At 37.4% G+C, this 19,734-nt stretch overlaps 1 protein-coding gene across 4 annotated transcripts in view; it reads left to right on the forward strand.

Annotated features, from left to right (window-relative positions):
* Nucleotides 1–18,204, forward strand: part of LOC135211274 (carbohydrate sulfotransferase 8-like) — a 114,516-nt gene extending 96,312 nt beyond the window's left edge. For all 4 annotated transcript variants that reach the window (XM_064244591.1, XM_064244590.1, XM_064244589.1 and 1 more), the window contains exons 2-9: nucleotides 3,658–3,924; nucleotides 8,657–9,166; nucleotides 10,819–10,905; nucleotides 13,400–13,620; nucleotides 14,140–14,241; nucleotides 14,808–15,081; nucleotides 16,305–16,350; nucleotides 17,633–18,204. In XM_064244591.1, coding sequence (XP_064100661.1) covers nucleotides 3,766–3,924; nucleotides 8,657–9,166; nucleotides 10,819–10,905; nucleotides 13,400–13,620; nucleotides 14,140–14,241; nucleotides 14,808–15,081; nucleotides 16,305–16,350; nucleotides 17,633–17,820 — 1,587 coding nt within the window. In that variant the 5' untranslated portion in view covers nucleotides 3,658–3,765 and the 3' untranslated portion in view covers nucleotides 17,821–18,204. The remainder of the gene's footprint in view (nucleotides 1–3,657; nucleotides 3,925–8,656; nucleotides 9,167–10,818; nucleotides 10,906–13,399; nucleotides 13,621–14,139; nucleotides 14,242–14,807; nucleotides 15,082–16,304; nucleotides 16,351–17,632) is intronic.
* Nucleotides 18,205–19,734: the final 1,530 nt, after the last annotated feature.

Raw genomic sequence — 19,734 nt, forward strand, 5'->3', positions numbered from 1 at the left:
CAAAATAAGTTTACTGAAGCAACTTTCAGAGAGAGAGAAGGGAAGGTGAGGGAAGGAAGAAGGACGGGGGTGGCGGTGGAGGTGCAGGGAGAGGGTTGGCGGAGCTTTTTACTGTTGTGCTCGTATCCATTTATGGCTAATGGAGTTTTTGCATCTTGGTACAAGGACAAGTGTCTTAATTCTTTACAATTAATGATTCACGATACCCTTATAATTTACGGCACTGGGTGTAATACACTATAGCAAAATCTCGTTCTGATACGAGTGTTCGTTACAGAGTTATTGCCAAAAAACGTGCTTGCACTGTCTCTGAAACCCATAGTAGTTAGGCTCGTTGGCTGACCTTGTTTTGTAGTTATTGACCTCCCTTCCTATCCCTCGAAACCCCTTCTCTTTCTCATTTTTCTTTTCTTTTTTCTTATTTTCCTTTAAATCTGGGAGGGAATTTTACTCCCTGATGCAAGGGGGGCGTGAAAGAAAGGACCAACTCTCAGAGGGAGGCGTGGTCATAAAAAGGTTAAGAACCACCGATGTAGCGGATCAATTTGCGCTCGACGGAAAGAAAGTGTTGTTCCTCATTTACTTGTTTATTTGCAGCACTTACGTTGAATGCTCGTGATGATAGGAAAGCTGTGGTGAGTGTAAGTATGCAGTAATTACGCTAAATGCGATCGGGTGGCTTTCAAGAACTGCTTTCGTCTGGTGAAAGGGAAGTTAAAAATGTCTTTCGAATATATTCTCTCTCTCTCTCTCTCTCTCTCTCTCTCTCTCTCTCTCTCTCTCAACTCTAAAACATACTGAATGAATTGGGTACAACAGCTGTTGTCATATGTTACTGAATGTCAGCCTTATGAAAGAGAATGCTTTGCCTTAACACTAGTGTACGATAATTTCTTATGTTTTCCAAGATATTACTTTGAGGTTCGTTTCAAGCCTTTTCATTTTACTTTAATTTATTTATTCCGTTTTTTACAAACTCTGGTAACTGACGAAATGCCATCTTAATCCACAAATAGCCCAGTTAGGTCTGGGCTAGTGCAGCTTTCATTCAGAGCAGAAGTCGGTGAGAAACTGAAGTAAAGAAAAGGCCGAATTTGATTCAGTATCCGATGAATCGTAGTATTTAGTTTTTTTTTTATCTATTCAGTATTATCGCTTACTCGGGGAGTAAACCTACAAACAACTTTGTTGTTATTGTTGATGTTGTTCATGTTGTTGCGCTTGCTGTTGTTCTTGTGGGGGGCTTAGGAAAGCCCTACGTAAGAGCCTAAAAACGTAGGTCTGAAAAGAGTGTTTCCTGTCGAGTTAAAGATACAAGAATTTTAGTATAGTATATTTATGATTCATTTATTAGAATCAAAATGTAAAAAATAAATAATGTGTATGTTAAACAGTACAGAACTATTATTTCTAATAAAATATATCGTATCTATTTTACTTTTCGTTGGTGAAACAAGGCTCTAATTGACTTTAGATTTTATCACGCTCCCCGAGTAAGCTTGAGGTCTAATCACGCCTTGACTTAGAAGGTGCTGAGTTGGCTTTGCGCTCTACACACGCTAACCATTGTCCCTGCAACGCCAGAATTCGTGATCAGTCAGTCAGGCATATTCGCGTTATGAAAGCACAAAGAGGTAAAGCACTGGTTTATATTTTCTAAACAGATATACGACGCTATTAAAACAGAAAATCAAATGGGGGACCAATTGCTTCAGATTATTTATAAAGGCAAAGGCTACTACTTGACATTTAGATCAAAGTTCACAGGGAATAACGAGGGAAAGAAAGAAAGCCAGTGTCTCGGGGGCAGCAGCTTGTTGGGGGCGGGTGGGGTGGGGGACACGCAACCATTTTATGTGAATAAACAGTTTCCGAATATGATGTTTTGCTGCATTTTGAAGGAGAATGAGAAGGATGGGGAAAGATGGTAGGACAACCAACAAGAGGACAGACATAAAATGTGTTTAAAGCTGGATAGGCTATAATTACGAATGACTTGCAATCCATATTATCTCACTATTTAATTGTATTCTGGATGACCGTAGTAAATGCGATATCCAGGAATGAGTAGGCTACCTAACTATATAAACAACATCGGAGGCTTCGTCAGCATACTAGAATAGGCGCCCATAAATTGTCTCGCAGCTCGTCCCTTAAAAAACTAATTGCCCTTGTCATGTCGTCATCCCTAGGATCGTCACTATTGCTTTGCAAAGTGAATGCGTCTTAGCCTTCCTTGCCATATGACGTAACACGCGAAAGTAACTGAAAGGAAAAGGGGAGTTCAGCGAGCTGCGGCACAGTTATGCGCGGGAAAGGGGGAAGATCAAAGTGGCGCTATTCTTCTTTTTCTGCTTCCAGTTCTGGAGAAAGAAAGCCTGTGGCTTTAGTCGCATAAGGTTTTTCTTTTTTTCGAATCGTTGTTGCTTGATTCCCTGTATTCCATAGCTCCAGTACTTGTTATTGTTGTGATAACAATAGCAATGGTAGCAACAAGAACAGCGCCTTTAGAGTTAGGAGGAATAGCAGGAGTGGTGACGGTAACAGCTGTAGATACTGAAGTTTAAGTGTACTGAGCTCTGTTAGCTGTTGTTGACGCAGTTGCTCTTGGTTGTATCAGAATAATAACCGCATTCGGTATGACAACATGAGTGAGTACCAAGAGCATTAGAAACTTAAGGGACATTTGAGTCTTGTACAGCATAAGAAATTTTTTTAGTTTTACACAGCACTAGTAGATTACAGGAAAAGTTTGAAAATCAAATTTTGAATTCCATATTTCCCGTAAAGCAGATAATATGCTTAACGAGAAAAATAGCAACAATATTAATAACTGTGGTAATAGCAGCAGTAACTTTGACATCCCTCAAAAACGCATGAATAATGATGCCACAGATTTCAGATGTACCAACAGGAGTCGTAATAGGTGTAGCAGTAACAGACGTAGTCTCAGTAGCAGTAGTGAAGGCAGCAGTCTGAATAGTATCATTAATGGTAATAAAAGTGGAAGTCAATGGATGTTACTGTAGTTGACACGATTTAGCTGCAGCCTGTTCGAGATCTTAAAAGAATTTAAATTTTTCATTTTATCTCGTGAGAGGTTAGTTCAGTGGACAAACCCCTTTCGTATTTAGTACAGGAGACTCAAAAAAAAAACACCTTAGAGGCTTCAGCATCGGTAAACTATGCATACAAACCCAAGAAGGCTTAGAATCAGGCACCCCCCCCCCCCCCCCCACAACCTTTCGTCCTGGGAGATGCGTAGCGCCAGTAAACAAATGCCCACATTGTTCAGGAGTCCCCCTAAAAGGTTGAGTCACTTAGAGGAACAACCCCTGTGACCTTTATCTTATATCTTCTTTAACCTTTTGGGAGATGCGGGCGTGGTATGCTGATTCATGGATGTTGTCAAAGATTAAGAATTCTGAATACGAGGGACTGTAAATTTGTAACGTCATTGAAAAAAAAATTAAGGTAAACTGCAGTGTTGAAGGTAATACGATAGATTTCAGCAAGAGAGCATGTAATCGTAGTAAGGCTTTGCTGAAGTCAAAGCAGTAGGTAATGACTTTCACCTATGTTACATGAGCTTCCTTATAGTAATATCCTAATAGGCCTCCTTAAGGACCCCCAGTGACTCGACTCCTCTCCTTTCAGAAACCAGTAGGACTACGGAAGGCCTACAAGATGTCGAGGGGTAGACGCCGGAACAATCCGAAGGCGGACCAGTGAGAGGGGCGCGTTGGATGCTGCCCTCCCTCCACCATGAGGCTGAGGCTGAGGTTAAGGTCGCTGTTTCTCCTGGCCCTTCTCAGCACCTGCGTCGTCATCTACTCCTTCGTCGGCGTCCACTTCGGGAGCCATCTCGAACTGAGCGGCGAAGGTCACAAAGCCCGCCGTGTCGTGGCCAGGATTACTGCCGATGTGAGTCGTCTTTCATTGAGTAAGCCATTTCATGAAATGAATGGGATGCTGGGAAATGAATGGGGAAATGGGGAACTGCTGACTTAGTTTGTAGGTATATGGGGAGTTGGATTAGTAAATATTTTGTAAATAAATGAACGGAATGGGGTAAATGCATAATTTGAGTAAATGAATGCGGAATTGCATAAATGAATAACTGCTGAATAAATGAATGGAGAGTTGTGTAAATAAATACGTATTCATCTACTAAATGAATGGAGTATAAGATAAATTAACTCTTGATAAATAACTGCATAAAAGAATTGGCGAAAGTAATAATGGAGAATTCGACAAATGAACGATTACCTAAAAGACGATTTTCGTGTTGGGTTAATACATGATTCCTCAGTAACAGATGGAGAATTGGCTAAAAACATGATTACTGGAAATTCAATAAACTTTTGATTAATGAATAAAAATGAACGAATCATTCTGTAAAATAGTAAATGAGTAAACAAATGACTGCATGTGTTAAGTAACTGACACGTATCTTTAAAACGATATATTATTAGCCTATTGTATTAACAGATACTAAAACTATGGATGAATGAAGGGATACACCAACATGTATATTAGGGAATAAAAAATCGAGTATGTTGACCATTTAGAAAAATACACGCAAGTGACCACAATAATTAATGAGTCAATATATAAACATTAGTACAGGCAGGGATCTCCATGACAGTTCATTCCACATCAGGAAGTTTGTATTTTTATATATTTGAGGAATAATTATATAAAAAAACATTTTAATGTAGCATCTGGTAGCTAACGCGTAAACTATGACGTAATTTAGGAATGCAATTATCTTGTGAGTGTTTCTCAGTTTATTTTCAATTTTTTTTATCATCCTTTCTTCTGCTTTCTTTTCGTTTCGTTTTGATAGGAACTTTTGACATTCTTTCGCCGTTAGTTGTTAACGAGGGGATGTATTGCAACAACACACGATGATATTTTTATTCATATAAGTTTTTTGAATAATTTAGTATTGAATTCGGTTGATATGAGTCAACGATAGGTATGCATTATACATACGTAAATATGTGAATATATATATATATATATATAATATTATATATATATATATGTATATATATTATATATATTTATTTAGATATATAAAGGGGCCCCAATTCGAACCAAAGCTTCAAGGAACTTTTCAATCAAAATTTCGAACTGTAGATGACGCGCACATGTACTGGGATGAATAGGAAAGTTTTTAATTCGAAGATCGATGGTAAGATCAGCTGAATACATTGATAGAGTAAAAAATTTGATTTAATGTAGACGCTTATTAGAAGGACAAACTAATGCATTTATATAAGCCAGAATAGTTAAGCACAAAGAAAGAAGATAAAGGGGATTATTATTATTATTATTATTATTATTATTATTATTATTATTATTATTATTATTATTATTATTATTATTATTACTACTGTATATATTTACACCCATGAAACGACCAGGTAGGACTACTGTGTACATGATATGAACTTATAATAATTATTTAAAAATAACTCAGGAAAGCTGCATTTTTGCTCTTAATAGCAAAATAACACTCTGAACAACTGTATATCTTTTAACTACCACTTTAAAGTAATACAGTTAATAATATATAAGCATTATTAAACCACTAACCAACCAAGCAACTGAATAAATCAAAACCAAGCCAAGCAAGGTACTACATAGGCCAGGGTTTGAGAAATCGGGTCAAATTGTCCCCATTCACCCCGGATGTTAGGATACTTAACTGGGCACAGAAGATGACACAGTGGGATGCTAGTCCATAACTGGGTAAAAAAGAAACTGATTTTTCAAGTAAATGTGGGAAGTGGGGACTTTTCGGGTGTTACGGGACCCACGAGAAACAGTGCAATCTCGGAGGAAACAATAAACCACAGGAGTTTGCAATTCAAAAATCAAATGTTATCATACTATTCAGATTTAACTATAAAATCGAATTTCTCTCACACGTTTTTATTTAAGAATACCTCGTCTATATCAGAAAATAAAAGGTATAAAGTCTGAACAAATCTATAAATGTCATTCATGAAGAAATCTATATATATGTCATACATTATTCATTATTTCATGCTTAAAGCCAAAGTACATAGGAAGTTAAGAGTTTTCGTGACCATACCTTACGAATTTCTAAGAATTAGTGGTTTTCGGTTCTTGCGTGGGGTTTTGTTTGGTACAAAACCACGCCTTTGAAAGCCTTGAGATGCGGCTTCTGTGGAAGATACATAAGAGTTGCATGATGCAAGTAATGTCATGAAAAGTTAAAAAGATACTCCCGCTGACTTTATGAAAGGTCGATCATTAGAGAAAAATTAAAGTACTCTGTATCCACCATAAAGGCTGTTTGACCGGAAAAGCATTTGGCAGTTAAGACGTTCAACAATGCGGTATTAGAAAGCGTCGTGCAGTGGAATAAAATGTAGTTTCTAGAACTGCACTGATGAAAACCAACGAACATGCACGGACGTTCGCAATAGAGAAGGGAACAAAGACAAATGCAAAGACGGGGATAGATAATCACTGAATACAACACCCAGTGACACTGTCGTGCGCTTGGCCACATGATATGATTTATCAATGTAGGGTACACTTACTATGACGTAAGCATCTCTTATGCTCTTGTTACGTGATAACTTGTGGCAGATAAGCCTGGGTTTATTATGGTCGTCTCTGTTATCACTCTCCGTGTTGTTTATTTCTCAAAATAGTGAGAATTTGACTGATATCAAGAAAGTCGCTGCGTCAGTCTTACATAACCGTGACAGTTGAGCGATCACCAGATTCTTACAGCTTTTGGGTTAAGTCGTCCGTTTAAAGTTGTATTCTTTGAATTATTTTCCCCGGTCTGAAAATGAAACAGAGAATTAAATGACGGAAATGAGAGAAGGTGGTATGTGAAAAAGGCTCGAATACTTTAACCAAAGAAGAAATAAATGAGTGGGAATTGCTTTTATCTGGGAATGGAAATCAGGAAAGGAGATGGAAGAGGAAACTTTAGGGAAAAGAACGAAACGAGGAACAGTAGCTTAGAAAAAGTAACAGATTGGAATAGGGAAAAATCGACAACTTGATAGGAGGAAACAGCGGAAAGAAGGTACTGGAGCTGAAAGATTGGAGTTCCTTGAGTTTTTATGAAGAAAGAGAGAGGAAATGCGGTACTGGAGCTGAAATAATAGACTACTGTGGCATATATTAAGGAATAGAAAGTAAATGCGATACTGGAACTGAAGAAAATAACCTACTTTATGTTATATTAAGGAAGAGAGGAAAGGATGTACTAAAAAGAGCTGAAACAATAGACTGCTCTGAGTCAAGTTCCACGCTGGACGAGTGGTTTTCGCGCTCGGTTGCCAATCCGGTGGTCCGGAGTTCGATTCCCGGCTCTGCCAACGTGTAATCAGAGGAGTTTATTTCTGGTGATAGAAATTCATTTCTCGATATAGTGTGGTTCGGATCCCACAATAAACTGTAGGTCCCGTTGCTAGGTGACCGATTGGTTCCTTATTGTCACGTAAAAATATCTAATCCTTCGGGCCGGCCTTAGGAGAGCTGTTAATCAGCTCAGTGGTCTGGTTAAACTAAGATATGCTTAAATGCTACGAGTTAGTTAAGGAGGCAGGAAATAAAGCACTGGAGCTGCAAGGATGGACTGCTGTGACCTATATTGATTAAAGAAGAGACGGGAAATGAGGTACTGAAGCTGAAATAGTGAACTGCTGTGATTTATATTAAGGATGAGAGAGTAATTGGGGCACTAGCTCCAGTGCCCTAACTACTCTGCTATGAGTCATATTAAGGAAGAGTGTGAAAATGAGTCAACAGAGCTGGAAGAATTGATTAGTGTGAATTATATTCAGGTAGACTGATGAAATTAGGTGCAGGAGCTGAAGGAATGGAGTGCCATGAATTTTATGAAAGAAGAGAAAGGAAATGAGGTGCTGAAGAAGAAGGAGTGCTATGAGTTTAGTTCAGGAAGAGAAAGGAAATGAGGTACTGAAATTGAAAGATTAGACTGCTATGAGTTAATGAAAGAAGAAAAAGGAAATGAGGCACTGGAGGTGAAGGAGAATGGAGTACTGGGAGTTATATCAAGGAGGAGAGAACATGTGAGGTACAAGAGCTGAAAGAAGTAAGTGTTGTACGTTATAAGGAAGGGAGAGGAAAGGAAAGGCTGAAGCTGAAAGAATGGAGTGCTCTGAGTAGTCTTATGAAGGAAGCGAAAGTGCATGAGGTACTGGAGCTCAAAAGAATGGACTGCTGTGAGTTTTATGAATGAAGCAAAGGGTAATATGGTCCGAAGCTGAAAAGAAGGAACTGTGGCGAGGTCACACGCAGGAAATTAGAGGATATAATGTACTTGAGCCTAAAAGAATGGACTGCGTTGTGATGTTATAGAAAGAGAAATAGGCAGCTTTATGAGGTCACAGTAAGGAAAAGTCAGGAAATGAGGTCCGAGAGTGGGAAAAAGAATGACAGAGCCCCAAGGTATGATGCTGAATTTAGTGAAACTATTAAACATCTAAATACTGTCTTAAATTTCACTTTCTCTCTCAATATTCTTCCACATGCACAGACATACGCACTCAGCACACGCCCACGCTTATGAGTTACCCTTATGTACAACCGAGAGATCATAATACAGAAAATAAAAATGCCATTCTCTTCACAGGACCTAATAGCCATAGGCAGGTATTCGGATCCAGTCGCCGCACCGATCGTAATCCAGGGTCCCGGGAGGAACGCCTTCAGTACTCGGGCAATAGTCAATAGTTCGGATATCAGAAACCTGGACATTTCAGCGCCCGCGGAAATTGAGACGAGCGCCAAATCTACCTCTACGGCGGGAGAGACTTCCCTCTTGAGCCAGGCGCCCCTCGTGGCTCCCGGGTCCCTGAGCGCCGCCTCGCCCCTTCTGGAAGCAACCCGAGGCCCGGCACCCGCTGCTGTACCAGCCCCGCCCGCAGAGGGGAATGAAAAAGCCTGCGACGGAGGATGTCATTTCCGGCGACTTCGAGAGCAGTCGCTGGCCGTCCTGTCGCAAGTGCGAGCTCGGAAGATCGAGAAGACACTGCAGAAGGACGGGAAGGTCACCCGGACGCTTATTTGCGACCAGGCTTGCAGACTGGCCCAGCTGAAGGCTCGGGGGTCGCATAGAGGCGGTTATTCTTCAAGGGTGCAGGTAACCTGTTTTAGTATGGATGAGGATTTTGTGTATGAATATATGCCTTCTTCACGAGTTCCGTTAACCTCCTTTAGTATATATGAGGATTTTGTGTATGGATATATGTAGTATTCTTCACGTGTTCAGGTAACATCTCTTTGTATAGTTGAGGATTTCGTGTATGATTATATGCATGTATGTGCAAAATACCGTCTAGAAAAAAGAAACCGATGATATGGACCTGATCGGTTTCGTCATTTAATTAAGTTTGCATTTATACATCATGTGCTCCTTATGTATATATGTATTAGTGGGTTATCTTCATGGGCACGGGTGACCCTTTTTATTTATGTATGTACATATGTATGTAAGTTTGTATGTCCTGCACGATATATGGTTCAACATATCTTTATCAAAAGATATGAAATTATTGTGTGTATATATATATATAGTTAAAATGTGCACGATATAATATGCGGTATGAGCATGTATGTATGCATGTATGCTCTGCAGGACATGCTATACATTAGATCACATATAGATATACAGTATGCATGATTTAATATGTATCATGGCTTGACTTGAATAGATATACAGTATGCATGATTTAATATGTATCATGGCTTGACTTGACAGATTTTAGACATTTAAAAAAAAAAGGTAAATGAATGGGAGTATTTTACAAAAATGAAAACGTGGTGTTGGTTCATTATAAGGTCAAGTAGTAAATAAGATAAAAAAATCTTTCCTAGATAGCGACCCTCAAGGATTTCCAGGGGTCGTTATTTGGGACTAATATTTCTTGGGATCATTGTCTTTATGATATTTACAGCCTTTTGTTTGTGTTTATACGTTAATCCCCAACGTGCTTGTACTTAACTCGCCGCAAACGTGGATTATTACTGGGAAAGATAAAAGAATATATATTTTTATAAATGTAATTCCAGACAATGATTAAAGTTGTATGTGAAAATATGGACATTTTCTACACAGAGTTTTTTTATCGGGGAGTCTATTTCCCCAAAACTGGACCTTTCCTTGTATAAATGTCATTCAATATATAGGTATTATCATATTCCTATTACCATTCTTATATTTCTAACTACTAAAGATTGATGTTAAAGTTTAATATCCAATTAAAAAAATAAACCCTCACAAAAAAAAAAAAAAAATATTTATTGCCTTGTTATAAGTACAGTTCAATGAGGAGGGTTAGTCACAGAAAATACGGACTTCCAGACATTTTGGAACACGCCGCCCCCCCCCCCCCCCCCCCCCCCTAAAATACCACCCACCCGGTACAGGCCTGCAGTCCATGATCAGAAAATCTTTTGATGATATGAGAGAAATCAGTAAAACTTCATCGATTCTTTTCCCAGACAGTACGTTACTAACCATCTGATCATTTTCATAGAGATGGAAGAACTAAAACAAGCAAAATCTTCAAAGTAATAGAAGTACATATGAGGATGAGAGTGAAAGGGAAGGAGATTAATTTTTTTGTACTTTCTATTATACAATTTATTGAAATGTTCTATTCATACAATATGTTTGATTTTTTATTATACAAATTTGTTTCTCTCTCTCTCTCTCTCTCTCTCTCTCTCTCTCTCTCTCTCAGAGTCTCTCTCTAAGGACGCTATTGAGCTGAAAGATCCTTTTCTTTCCAGGTTGAAAATGTCACTTTGCCGGATTCTTGGACAGTCACCCGTGAGTTAGTTGACCGTCTGACTGCAAGAAGGAATCACGTTCAGAAGGTATGTACATAGACCACCCCCAAAATCGCAACCTCCAACCTCCTCCCACCCCCTCAACGTCACCAACCCACCTACACATACGCACACACCCTTCTATACAGGACGTGAAAAAAATTTCTAGAGGGTAAAGAATTCTAAATACTACCTTCATTTATTAATATATATTTCTCTCTCTCTCTCTCTCTCTCTCTCTCTCTCTCTCTCTGAAGAATACCCATACCCGAGAAGATAATACCCCAAAATACCCCAATGTTCTCACAATAAATACAGACTTACTTGGCAAAAAGTAAAGTCTATTATATGTAGTCCATCTAATATACAGGGTTCTTTCCGAATGAAAACAGTAAAAAAAAATGCTCAGAAGTTTCTTCGGATCAATCTACTTTTCTGTACAGTATAAAATGCTGTATAAAACCCTCAGTCACGGCCCATGAAACGCTTAGCCACCCCGCGACCCATGAAAACTTTTAGCCACTGCCCGGTGGTGGCTTGTATTTTTGGCACCTATAGCGTTGTCAGATGCACGATACATGGCTACCTTTAACCTTAAATAAAATAAAAAACTAAAAAACTTCCGAGGCTAGAGGGTTGCAAGTTGGTATGTTTGTTGATTGGGGGGTGGATGATCAACATACCAATTTGCAGCCCTCTAGTCTCAGTAGTTTTTTAGATCTGAGGGCAGGCAGACGGACGGACAGACAAAGCCAGCACAGTTTTCTTTTACAGAAAACTAAAACTTGTCATTTCTTGGGAGGATTTTGAAAAGACATTTAACTTAACGAAAAACCGTTCGAGTATTCTGAAAAAAAATTGCCACTTGATTGTTGGTATTTCTAACAGGCTATAAAGGAATTTAACAAAAAACGCTTTTCTTCGAATGACGAACAATGCAGAGGGCACATGAGGAAATTATGCTCGATCTAATTTGGAAGGATAGAAAAACAGCTAAATGGATACTTTGAAAAACTAAAGTAAACGATATCCTTGATACCATATCAGTAAGCTCAAGTGGAACTGGGCGGGGCACATTGCCAGGATGACAGACAACACATGGACATCACGAACAACCTTCTGGTCGCCCCGAGGATACACAAGAAACCGAGGAAGACAAAAAACAAAAGAAAATAAAAAAATAAAAACTGGCGAGCTGACTTAGACCAACATAAAACACAATGGCATAGAGCAGCGGTGATTAGAAATCTGTGGAGGAACCTGGGCAAGGCCTACATCCAACAAAGGACTTTTGAAGGCTGAAATGTTGATGATAAAGGAAATATTTACAGGAATGCGTAATAAGTGAAATATAAAATTTGGGCAATAGGCCAAGCGCTCGGACTTATGAGGACATTCGGTGCGGAAAGGGAAATTGAGAGTAAAACTGTTTGGAAGGTGTAACAGGATGAAGGCCTCAAAGCAGTTGCACCGTGAAACAATTGTTAGGGAAGGGTGGAAAGTAAGATGGAAGAAAAGGAGTATGGAAGGGGGTACAGTAAAAGGAACGAATGGGGTTCCAGCTATGGGCCAAAGGGGCGCGCCAAAGAACCTGTAATAGTGCCTACAGTACACCGCGTGTGGTGCACTGACGGCATTACTCTCCCATGGTTTTATTTGATTTTAGTTCGATTGTTCAGCAGCGTAATATAAGCTGATATTCCCGATTTATCAGAAGGAATGCCCTTGATTTTCAGTGTTCACAGGTCAAAAAAAGGGGAAAAGTATAACTTTCATAAAGTAAAGAAATATTGAAGCTTGTTAAATGTTTTACAGGTCAGCAAATATGAAACTTAATTATGTTAAAAAAATTCATGCTTTTTTTAAATGCTTACAGGTTTGCGCAGAATAGAAATTTTATTTGCAAAATAAATATTAATGCTTGTTAAAATGTTGACGAGTATGGGTACAGGCTATTCACGTTTTCTTAAGTGTGTACAGTTTGCAAAAACATTAAGTACTCACACTTGTAGAAGTTTTACAGCTTCACATAAAAATGCATTTTTATTATCAAAAGAGACTCATGTTATTTTACAGTGTTTACATATCTGCAAAGACAAACACGTTTTTTCAACTAAAAAATAGTTCACAGATTTGCAAAAAAAAATATAACCAATTTTATTACTCAAATAAATATTCTCACTTTTTTAAATGTTTACAAGTTTGCAAACAAAGTAATTTTATTATCAGAATAAACATTCCCACATGTTGGAATGTCCACAGATTTTGAAAAAAGTAGAATTTTATAGCCAAAAGCAATATTCACGCGTATAGAAATGTTTACAGGTTAGCAAAAAATAAAAACGAAATTTTATTGCCAAAAACAATATTCACGCGTTTTGAAATGTTTACGTTTGCAAAAAAATAAATAAATAAAAAAGGGCATTTTATTACCAAAAGAGATATTCGTTTTTTTTTTTTTTTTTTTGACAATGTTTACATGTCTCCAAAAATATAGTTTCATCACCAAAAGAAATATTCAATCTTGTTGAAATGTTCACAGGTTTGCAAGAAATACGGGCTCAACAAACCAACCAAGACGTACCAGCCTAACGCCTGGGAGTTCTTGATCAACGCCAAGTTCGGATTGGTGTGGTGCAATGTATTTAAAGCTGCGTCTTCCACCTGGTTCTACAATTTCAATCTCCTGGCAGGATTCACAGAGCAGGAGCTCCTTCATGCTAAGGAGACTCCCATACAGTTGGCCAGGAAGCGGTATGCAAGGTAAGAGGTCTCTCAAGCTGCTTTTCCCCGTAGTGGGGTAGTGCCGTCAGTGGACCTCATGCGGTGCACTGTAGGCATTACTTAAGTTTCTTTGCAGCGTGCCTTCGGGCCCTAGCAGCAGCCACTTTAATTCCTATTACTGTACCTCCTTTCATCTTACTTTCCTCCCTCTCCTAACACTTAATTCATAGTGCAACTGCTTTGAGGTTTTCCTCCTCTTACACCTTTCTAACCTTTTACTGTCGATTTCCATTTCAGCGCTGAATGACCTCATAGGTCCCAGTGCTTGGCCTTTGGCCTAAATTCTATATTCTACTAAACTCCACTCGAGCTGTTTTTGGAAAAGGTCATTTTATTATTATATTCGCATGCACAGTGGCTACAGAGGTGTTGATTATGTTTGTATTCACGTAGTCTATTCCTTTCTCTCTCTCTCTCTCTCTCTCTCTCTCTCTCTCTCTCTCTCTCTCTCTCTCTCTCTCTTTCTACAAGCGTTGAATGATTGGATTCCTTTTGCAGACCGACAGTCGAGGAGCTGCACCAGGCCTTAAACTCTACTCGACAACCATTGTCCTTCCTCATTGCCAGACATCCTCTTCAGAGGCTTGTGTCAGGATACAGGTAAGAGCGAATACATTCTTCTGTGTTCCCATAATCTATTACGGTTTCTTGACCATTGAACTGAGTATAACGTTTTAGTTAGTGTCTGAAAATTGCAGAGTTACTAAACAAATTAGAGTAAATAATTTCACCATAATAGACATATCTTTAGTGCTAGGTATGATCACACTCAGAAATTGCAGATTGCGGGAAAATGGAGAATGAATCATGAAATTTGAGCACGTATGTATCCAAGTAGTACTGGATACCACCAATACGTAGAAAATGCAACACAAGATTTCAGGAAAGTTACTCATGCTATATTATTGATCATAATATGAATTTATTATGTCCTCATTCAGGCCAAAGAATAATCAGGACACAACTCTCTTTGATGTACTGACTTTTCAAACATTTGCCAAAGAAATCAAGTGTGGATTTGGTTATGGCATGTGATGTAGTGATAACCAAGAAATACCACCTGTGTAAAATAATCTTTAACAGTCTCCCTGTCAGTATGAGGTTGAAATACATCGGAAAACCATCTTATCCCTAACTCCAAACTACCAGTCCTTTACTTCCTTCAGAGACAAAATCCTGTCGGGGAACCGCTACTACAGCAAGCTAGCTCGCACCATCCTGCGCCAGTACAGAGAATTGGGCAAAGGGGACGAGAGGGACAGGCCGCAGGCCTGGGCAGTTTTTGGGAGGTCGACCCCGAGATCCATCGTGCCTTCCTTTCCTCAGTTCGTTCAGTATTTGCTCGACGAATCGGCCAGGGGACACAGACTGGATGAACACTGGACGCCAGTCAGCGAGTTCTGCACGCCATGCCTAGTGAATTTCGACGTCTTTGCTAAGGTCAGCTGCAGCAGCTTCTTTCGTTTCAAAGTCATTTTTTTTTACTTGTGTGATAGGACATCCATCCGGGAGAGGGAAGGGGGTAATTTGCACACAAGTCCTGTAAAATTCATCGTTCTCCTTCTTGACCTGGGTAGCTAAGTGGGGGGGGCCTTGGGAGGTATAGAATTGCCGAGTTAATCAACCTCTTATGATATTATATTGATATTGATATATATTATATATATAATAGATTATAATACATATATATATATATTATATATAGTATATATATATAATATATATATATATATATATATATATATATATATATAATATATAATTATATATATGTTTGTGTGTGTGTGTGTAATTTAGTAATATTCAAAGATGACACCATTTCTGAGGCAAATCCATTGTATTTCAGTTGCCCGTGTCACTGCCCAGTCAGTTGTAACTTTTTAGCATCATTTCTTGATAAGCATTGCATTAATGAGTCGTTCATGTTTACGTTTATGTTTATGCACAGCATAATAAAGTACTCTTTATACAAAACTATGAAAAATACAGCTTAGGAGATAATCCCTAAGTTTCATTGTACTTAAAGTAATTTTCTTTTGCTTTACTAATGTCAATATTTACTCACAAATTTAGTTACTCTTCGTGCTAATGTTCCACTTGTTCCTTTCTACAAGATTAATCAGGCTTTGTTAATTACATGTTATTCAAAAGAACATCCGAACGAACTTCTACCAATTATCATCTGTGACTGTTTTCTTAAACTGTAATGAGAAATTTGGTTACTGTTTTATTCCTTATTTTCAACTTTTTCAATTTATTTTTTATCCAAAATTTTGCCTCGCCTGGTTTATTGCCTGTACTCTACACAGTATCAATTTCTTCCGCTTTGATATGTTATGTTAAATTATGTTAAGTTTGTTGAATAAGGTTTTGAGAGGCTTTCAGCTTATAAATGTCAATCGAGGTTTTGCATTCTGTAATATGTATGACCTTTTACTTGCGAGACTTATATATGAACATTTATGCTGTACGTATTTATTTTTTGCTTGTTATTTGCCTCCCATATTACTTAAAGCTTAGCTAATGACTCCTCAGTTTTAGTTAGTGGTTTGTTGGGAGACCTTTAACGGTAAATAGCAATTCGTAAACATAAAAATCCATTTGTCATCAGAAGATTCTACTAACTGTACATCCTAAAAGCTCATGCAGTTTTATATTTTCAGGTAGAGACTATGGAAGAGGATGGAAATTATATCATCTTTTCAGCTGGTAAGTAATTGAGAAGGTTGAACTCAATAAATCAATAGTGAGAAACACTTCAATTACGAATTTCTATTTGACTATGATTGATGTTTACTGACGTGGTTTAGTCATTAAATGTTTTGTTTGGCTTCAATTAATCCAACTCTTTGAACCGTCGGCTCAAAAAGGAACAGCCCGTGCGGGCACAAAGTCACACTAATCGACCAAAAGGTTTGTGGATGTTTAATAATAAAACAGCTTGTGTTCTTCATATCGTAGCAGAGACCTTTAAAAACATGGCAGCCACAAATAAGATAGGAGAATGAAAATAACAGCGCATCATTTTAGAACAGTAGAACATCGTACTATGAAATGCTTGACATTTACAATGAAAGAATGCTTTGCGATTTATGAACGGGTGGAACACAAGGTGATCTGATAAGAGAATTCAGGTGAGTTTAATCAGAGAACTGGCACGATAAATTGACTGGATAACAACACTATTATGCCATACCCTTACAAAGGCTTCACAAATTTTTTTAAGTATTCTGAGTAATAATATGAGTTGTCAAAGTTCCTGAAAGTAGATGGCTTGATGTAAGGTATTAGAGAAGATCAGTTGATCTTGCATCGTTTTTAGTATTATTATTATTTTATTATTATTATTATTATTATTATTATTATTATTATTATTATTATTATTATTATTGGGACGGAGACAGTCACGTAAGCATGCTTCATTGACGATAATTTCTGATTTCTACAAATTTAATTTGTAATATTCTCAAATGAAAAATTTTATTGCAAATTACATTGGGCTAGGCAGCAATTATCTTAGACGACACGTTACCATCATTATTATTATTAATACTACTACTAGTAGTAGTAGTGCATAAATATTCTTTACTGGTGAGATTAAACATAAAAATAACTGAAAGAGAAGTAGACGACAACACCCCTTCGCTAGAGATTGCATTAATGAAATCTTCAAAGATATACGAAAAACATCAGTGTTCAGAATGAGGCCATAAAAGGTAGCAAAGACAGAACCTGGGAAAGTAAACTTTCATTCTCCCGAAAAAACGAAGATGAGAATGCACCAAACCCACTGGGTTGTTCATCAGCATTCCTAAAGCTGTTGCTCTCTGAAGTGACCCTCAAAAGAGTTGAGTAAGATCCTGGGCAAGTTGGACAACAAGAGCAAGAAAGAGTGACCTTCATGAAAGACAACTCGAAGCGAGAGGACTGTCTCTTGAATCGTAAAAGCCAGAGGAATCGGTTCCAAATATTTTTTCTTTTTGTTTTCCAGGGATCCAGGACGTCATTAAGCCCAAGAGGATCAACCGTTCCAGGAACGAGCCAACGGACGCAGTGGCTGACAAATTCCTGTGTCAGTTGTCCCCGAGGCAAATGGATGGACTCCTGAAGTTGTATAAATATGACATAGAACTCTTCGAATACGATGTGTCCAAATATGTGAATTGCACCCGCTCCTGAGAAAGGGTGAATTTGAATCACGTGTATTGAAATGTGTATAGACTTGATTTCAACTAAACTCAGGTACAAAATATCAATACAGTATATATTTAAGGAGTTAAGTGTATAGCGACTTTTGCAAGCCGTCTAGGCAATTATAGTTATTTACATTTAATCATTTTTGTACTATAATTTATGCAACTACACACGCACAGCCACACAAATGCATATATACTACATACATGTCGAGCAATAAGTAAAGTGAAAGTCATGCCACTGTGTGCAGCTATTGCAATGCAGGTTTACTGGGTATGTCGTTGCAGAATATTTCCTAACTATTTATTTGACTGTCCTTATTTGAATCTTAGCAGGATGTGATATTCAGGGCTATAACGTAGCTCTGATATTATATAATATATATATATATTATATATATATTATAATATTATATATATATAATAATATAATATTATGTAATAGATAATATGTTGTGTGGTGTATAACATGTATGTATATATATTATGTATACATGAATGTATATATCTATATATATATATATATATATATATATATATATGTATATATATATTTTATATGTGTGTGTATATATATATATATATATATATATATATCTATATATATATATATAATATATATCATATATATATTTATAATATATGAGTAGATAAGAGGCAGCATTACAGGAATATAAATATATTTTGCGCATGGATACATAAACATGTTCACACGTAAAATACGTAAATGTACCGTCATATACTATAGAACACACCTTATAACAAAAAAGAAAGATAAATATATCAAACTTATACTAACGACTTAAGAACACGCACACAGACACACTGTATATAAGTGTGTATTTAAGTATTATCACTTTTTTGTGTATTTTTAGGTAAGAGACAGTATGGATGTCTAATGCAAGTGTTATTTTCTCTGAAGTTTTTTTATAGATTCTGTGAATCTTTATTTCAGTATCACACACAAGCTTAGCAGTAAACACAATATGAAGAATCTTGAGAACGATTATGTTAAGGAATTTCTTTGAAAGCGAGCGAATTTCCAACTGGAAATGTCTGATAGCTTTTCGAGGATCCTACGCTCAGTGCAATAACAATACCATTCCTTATGGAATTCAGACATCTTTTATTTTAGACTTTATAGGAATATATGTCATGACAGTATCAGGTTGATGTGCCTTAGCCTTCGTAATCAAAGGGGACGATGATGAGTACTGCATTGTCAACAGTGTGATAATACCTCATTGTTTTTCATCTTTATGTGTATGTCGAAGTCGATGACCTCGGTCGTTGCAACGCCAGGATCCAATGTGAAAAGGCGGCAACCCTATATATGTGATTGTGATGTAAAAGGAGCAGTTTGTATTGACCAGGACACCAGACCTGGAAATTCCTTTCATGTTGGTTAATTGCATCTTAGTCAATGGCGTCAAATTTATGAGAAAATTATAATCTATTCCAAATCTTTGGTTCTATAAACGAATTAAAAAATCTACAAGCTTTTCCTCCTTTTAAAGTTTTTTTACAGCTGTTGAAGTTGTCTTTTTACTGGAATAACTAAAATACTTGAAGATTGCAATTTATTTCCATCCCTGCCGTAGACGTCGTAAATCAAATCCATAACTCTGTCATTTTCTCTGAGACTTCAATTTGCTTCAAAACAGGGGTCGATGTTTAGCCAATTTTGCTTTCCATCAAATCAACAGGTGGGGATTTAAGAGACGCATCGTCTTATATCATTTTACCAAATGAATCTCGTAATGGATCTGTGCATTTTACTTTATTGTCATACTTGGTCATTTTATCAAGATAATGTCGTATTCTTTAAAAACTGAAGCAACATATCGGTAAGGTTTTTATACAATGTATACTGGTTAACTTGGGCACTGATGAATCCATA

This window comes from Macrobrachium nipponense, chromosome 4 (assembly GCF_015104395.2).
Source record: "Macrobrachium nipponense isolate FS-2020 chromosome 4, ASM1510439v2, whole genome shotgun sequence".
Taxonomy (NCBI): Eukaryota; Metazoa; Arthropoda; class Malacostraca; order Decapoda; family Palaemonidae; genus Macrobrachium; species Macrobrachium nipponense.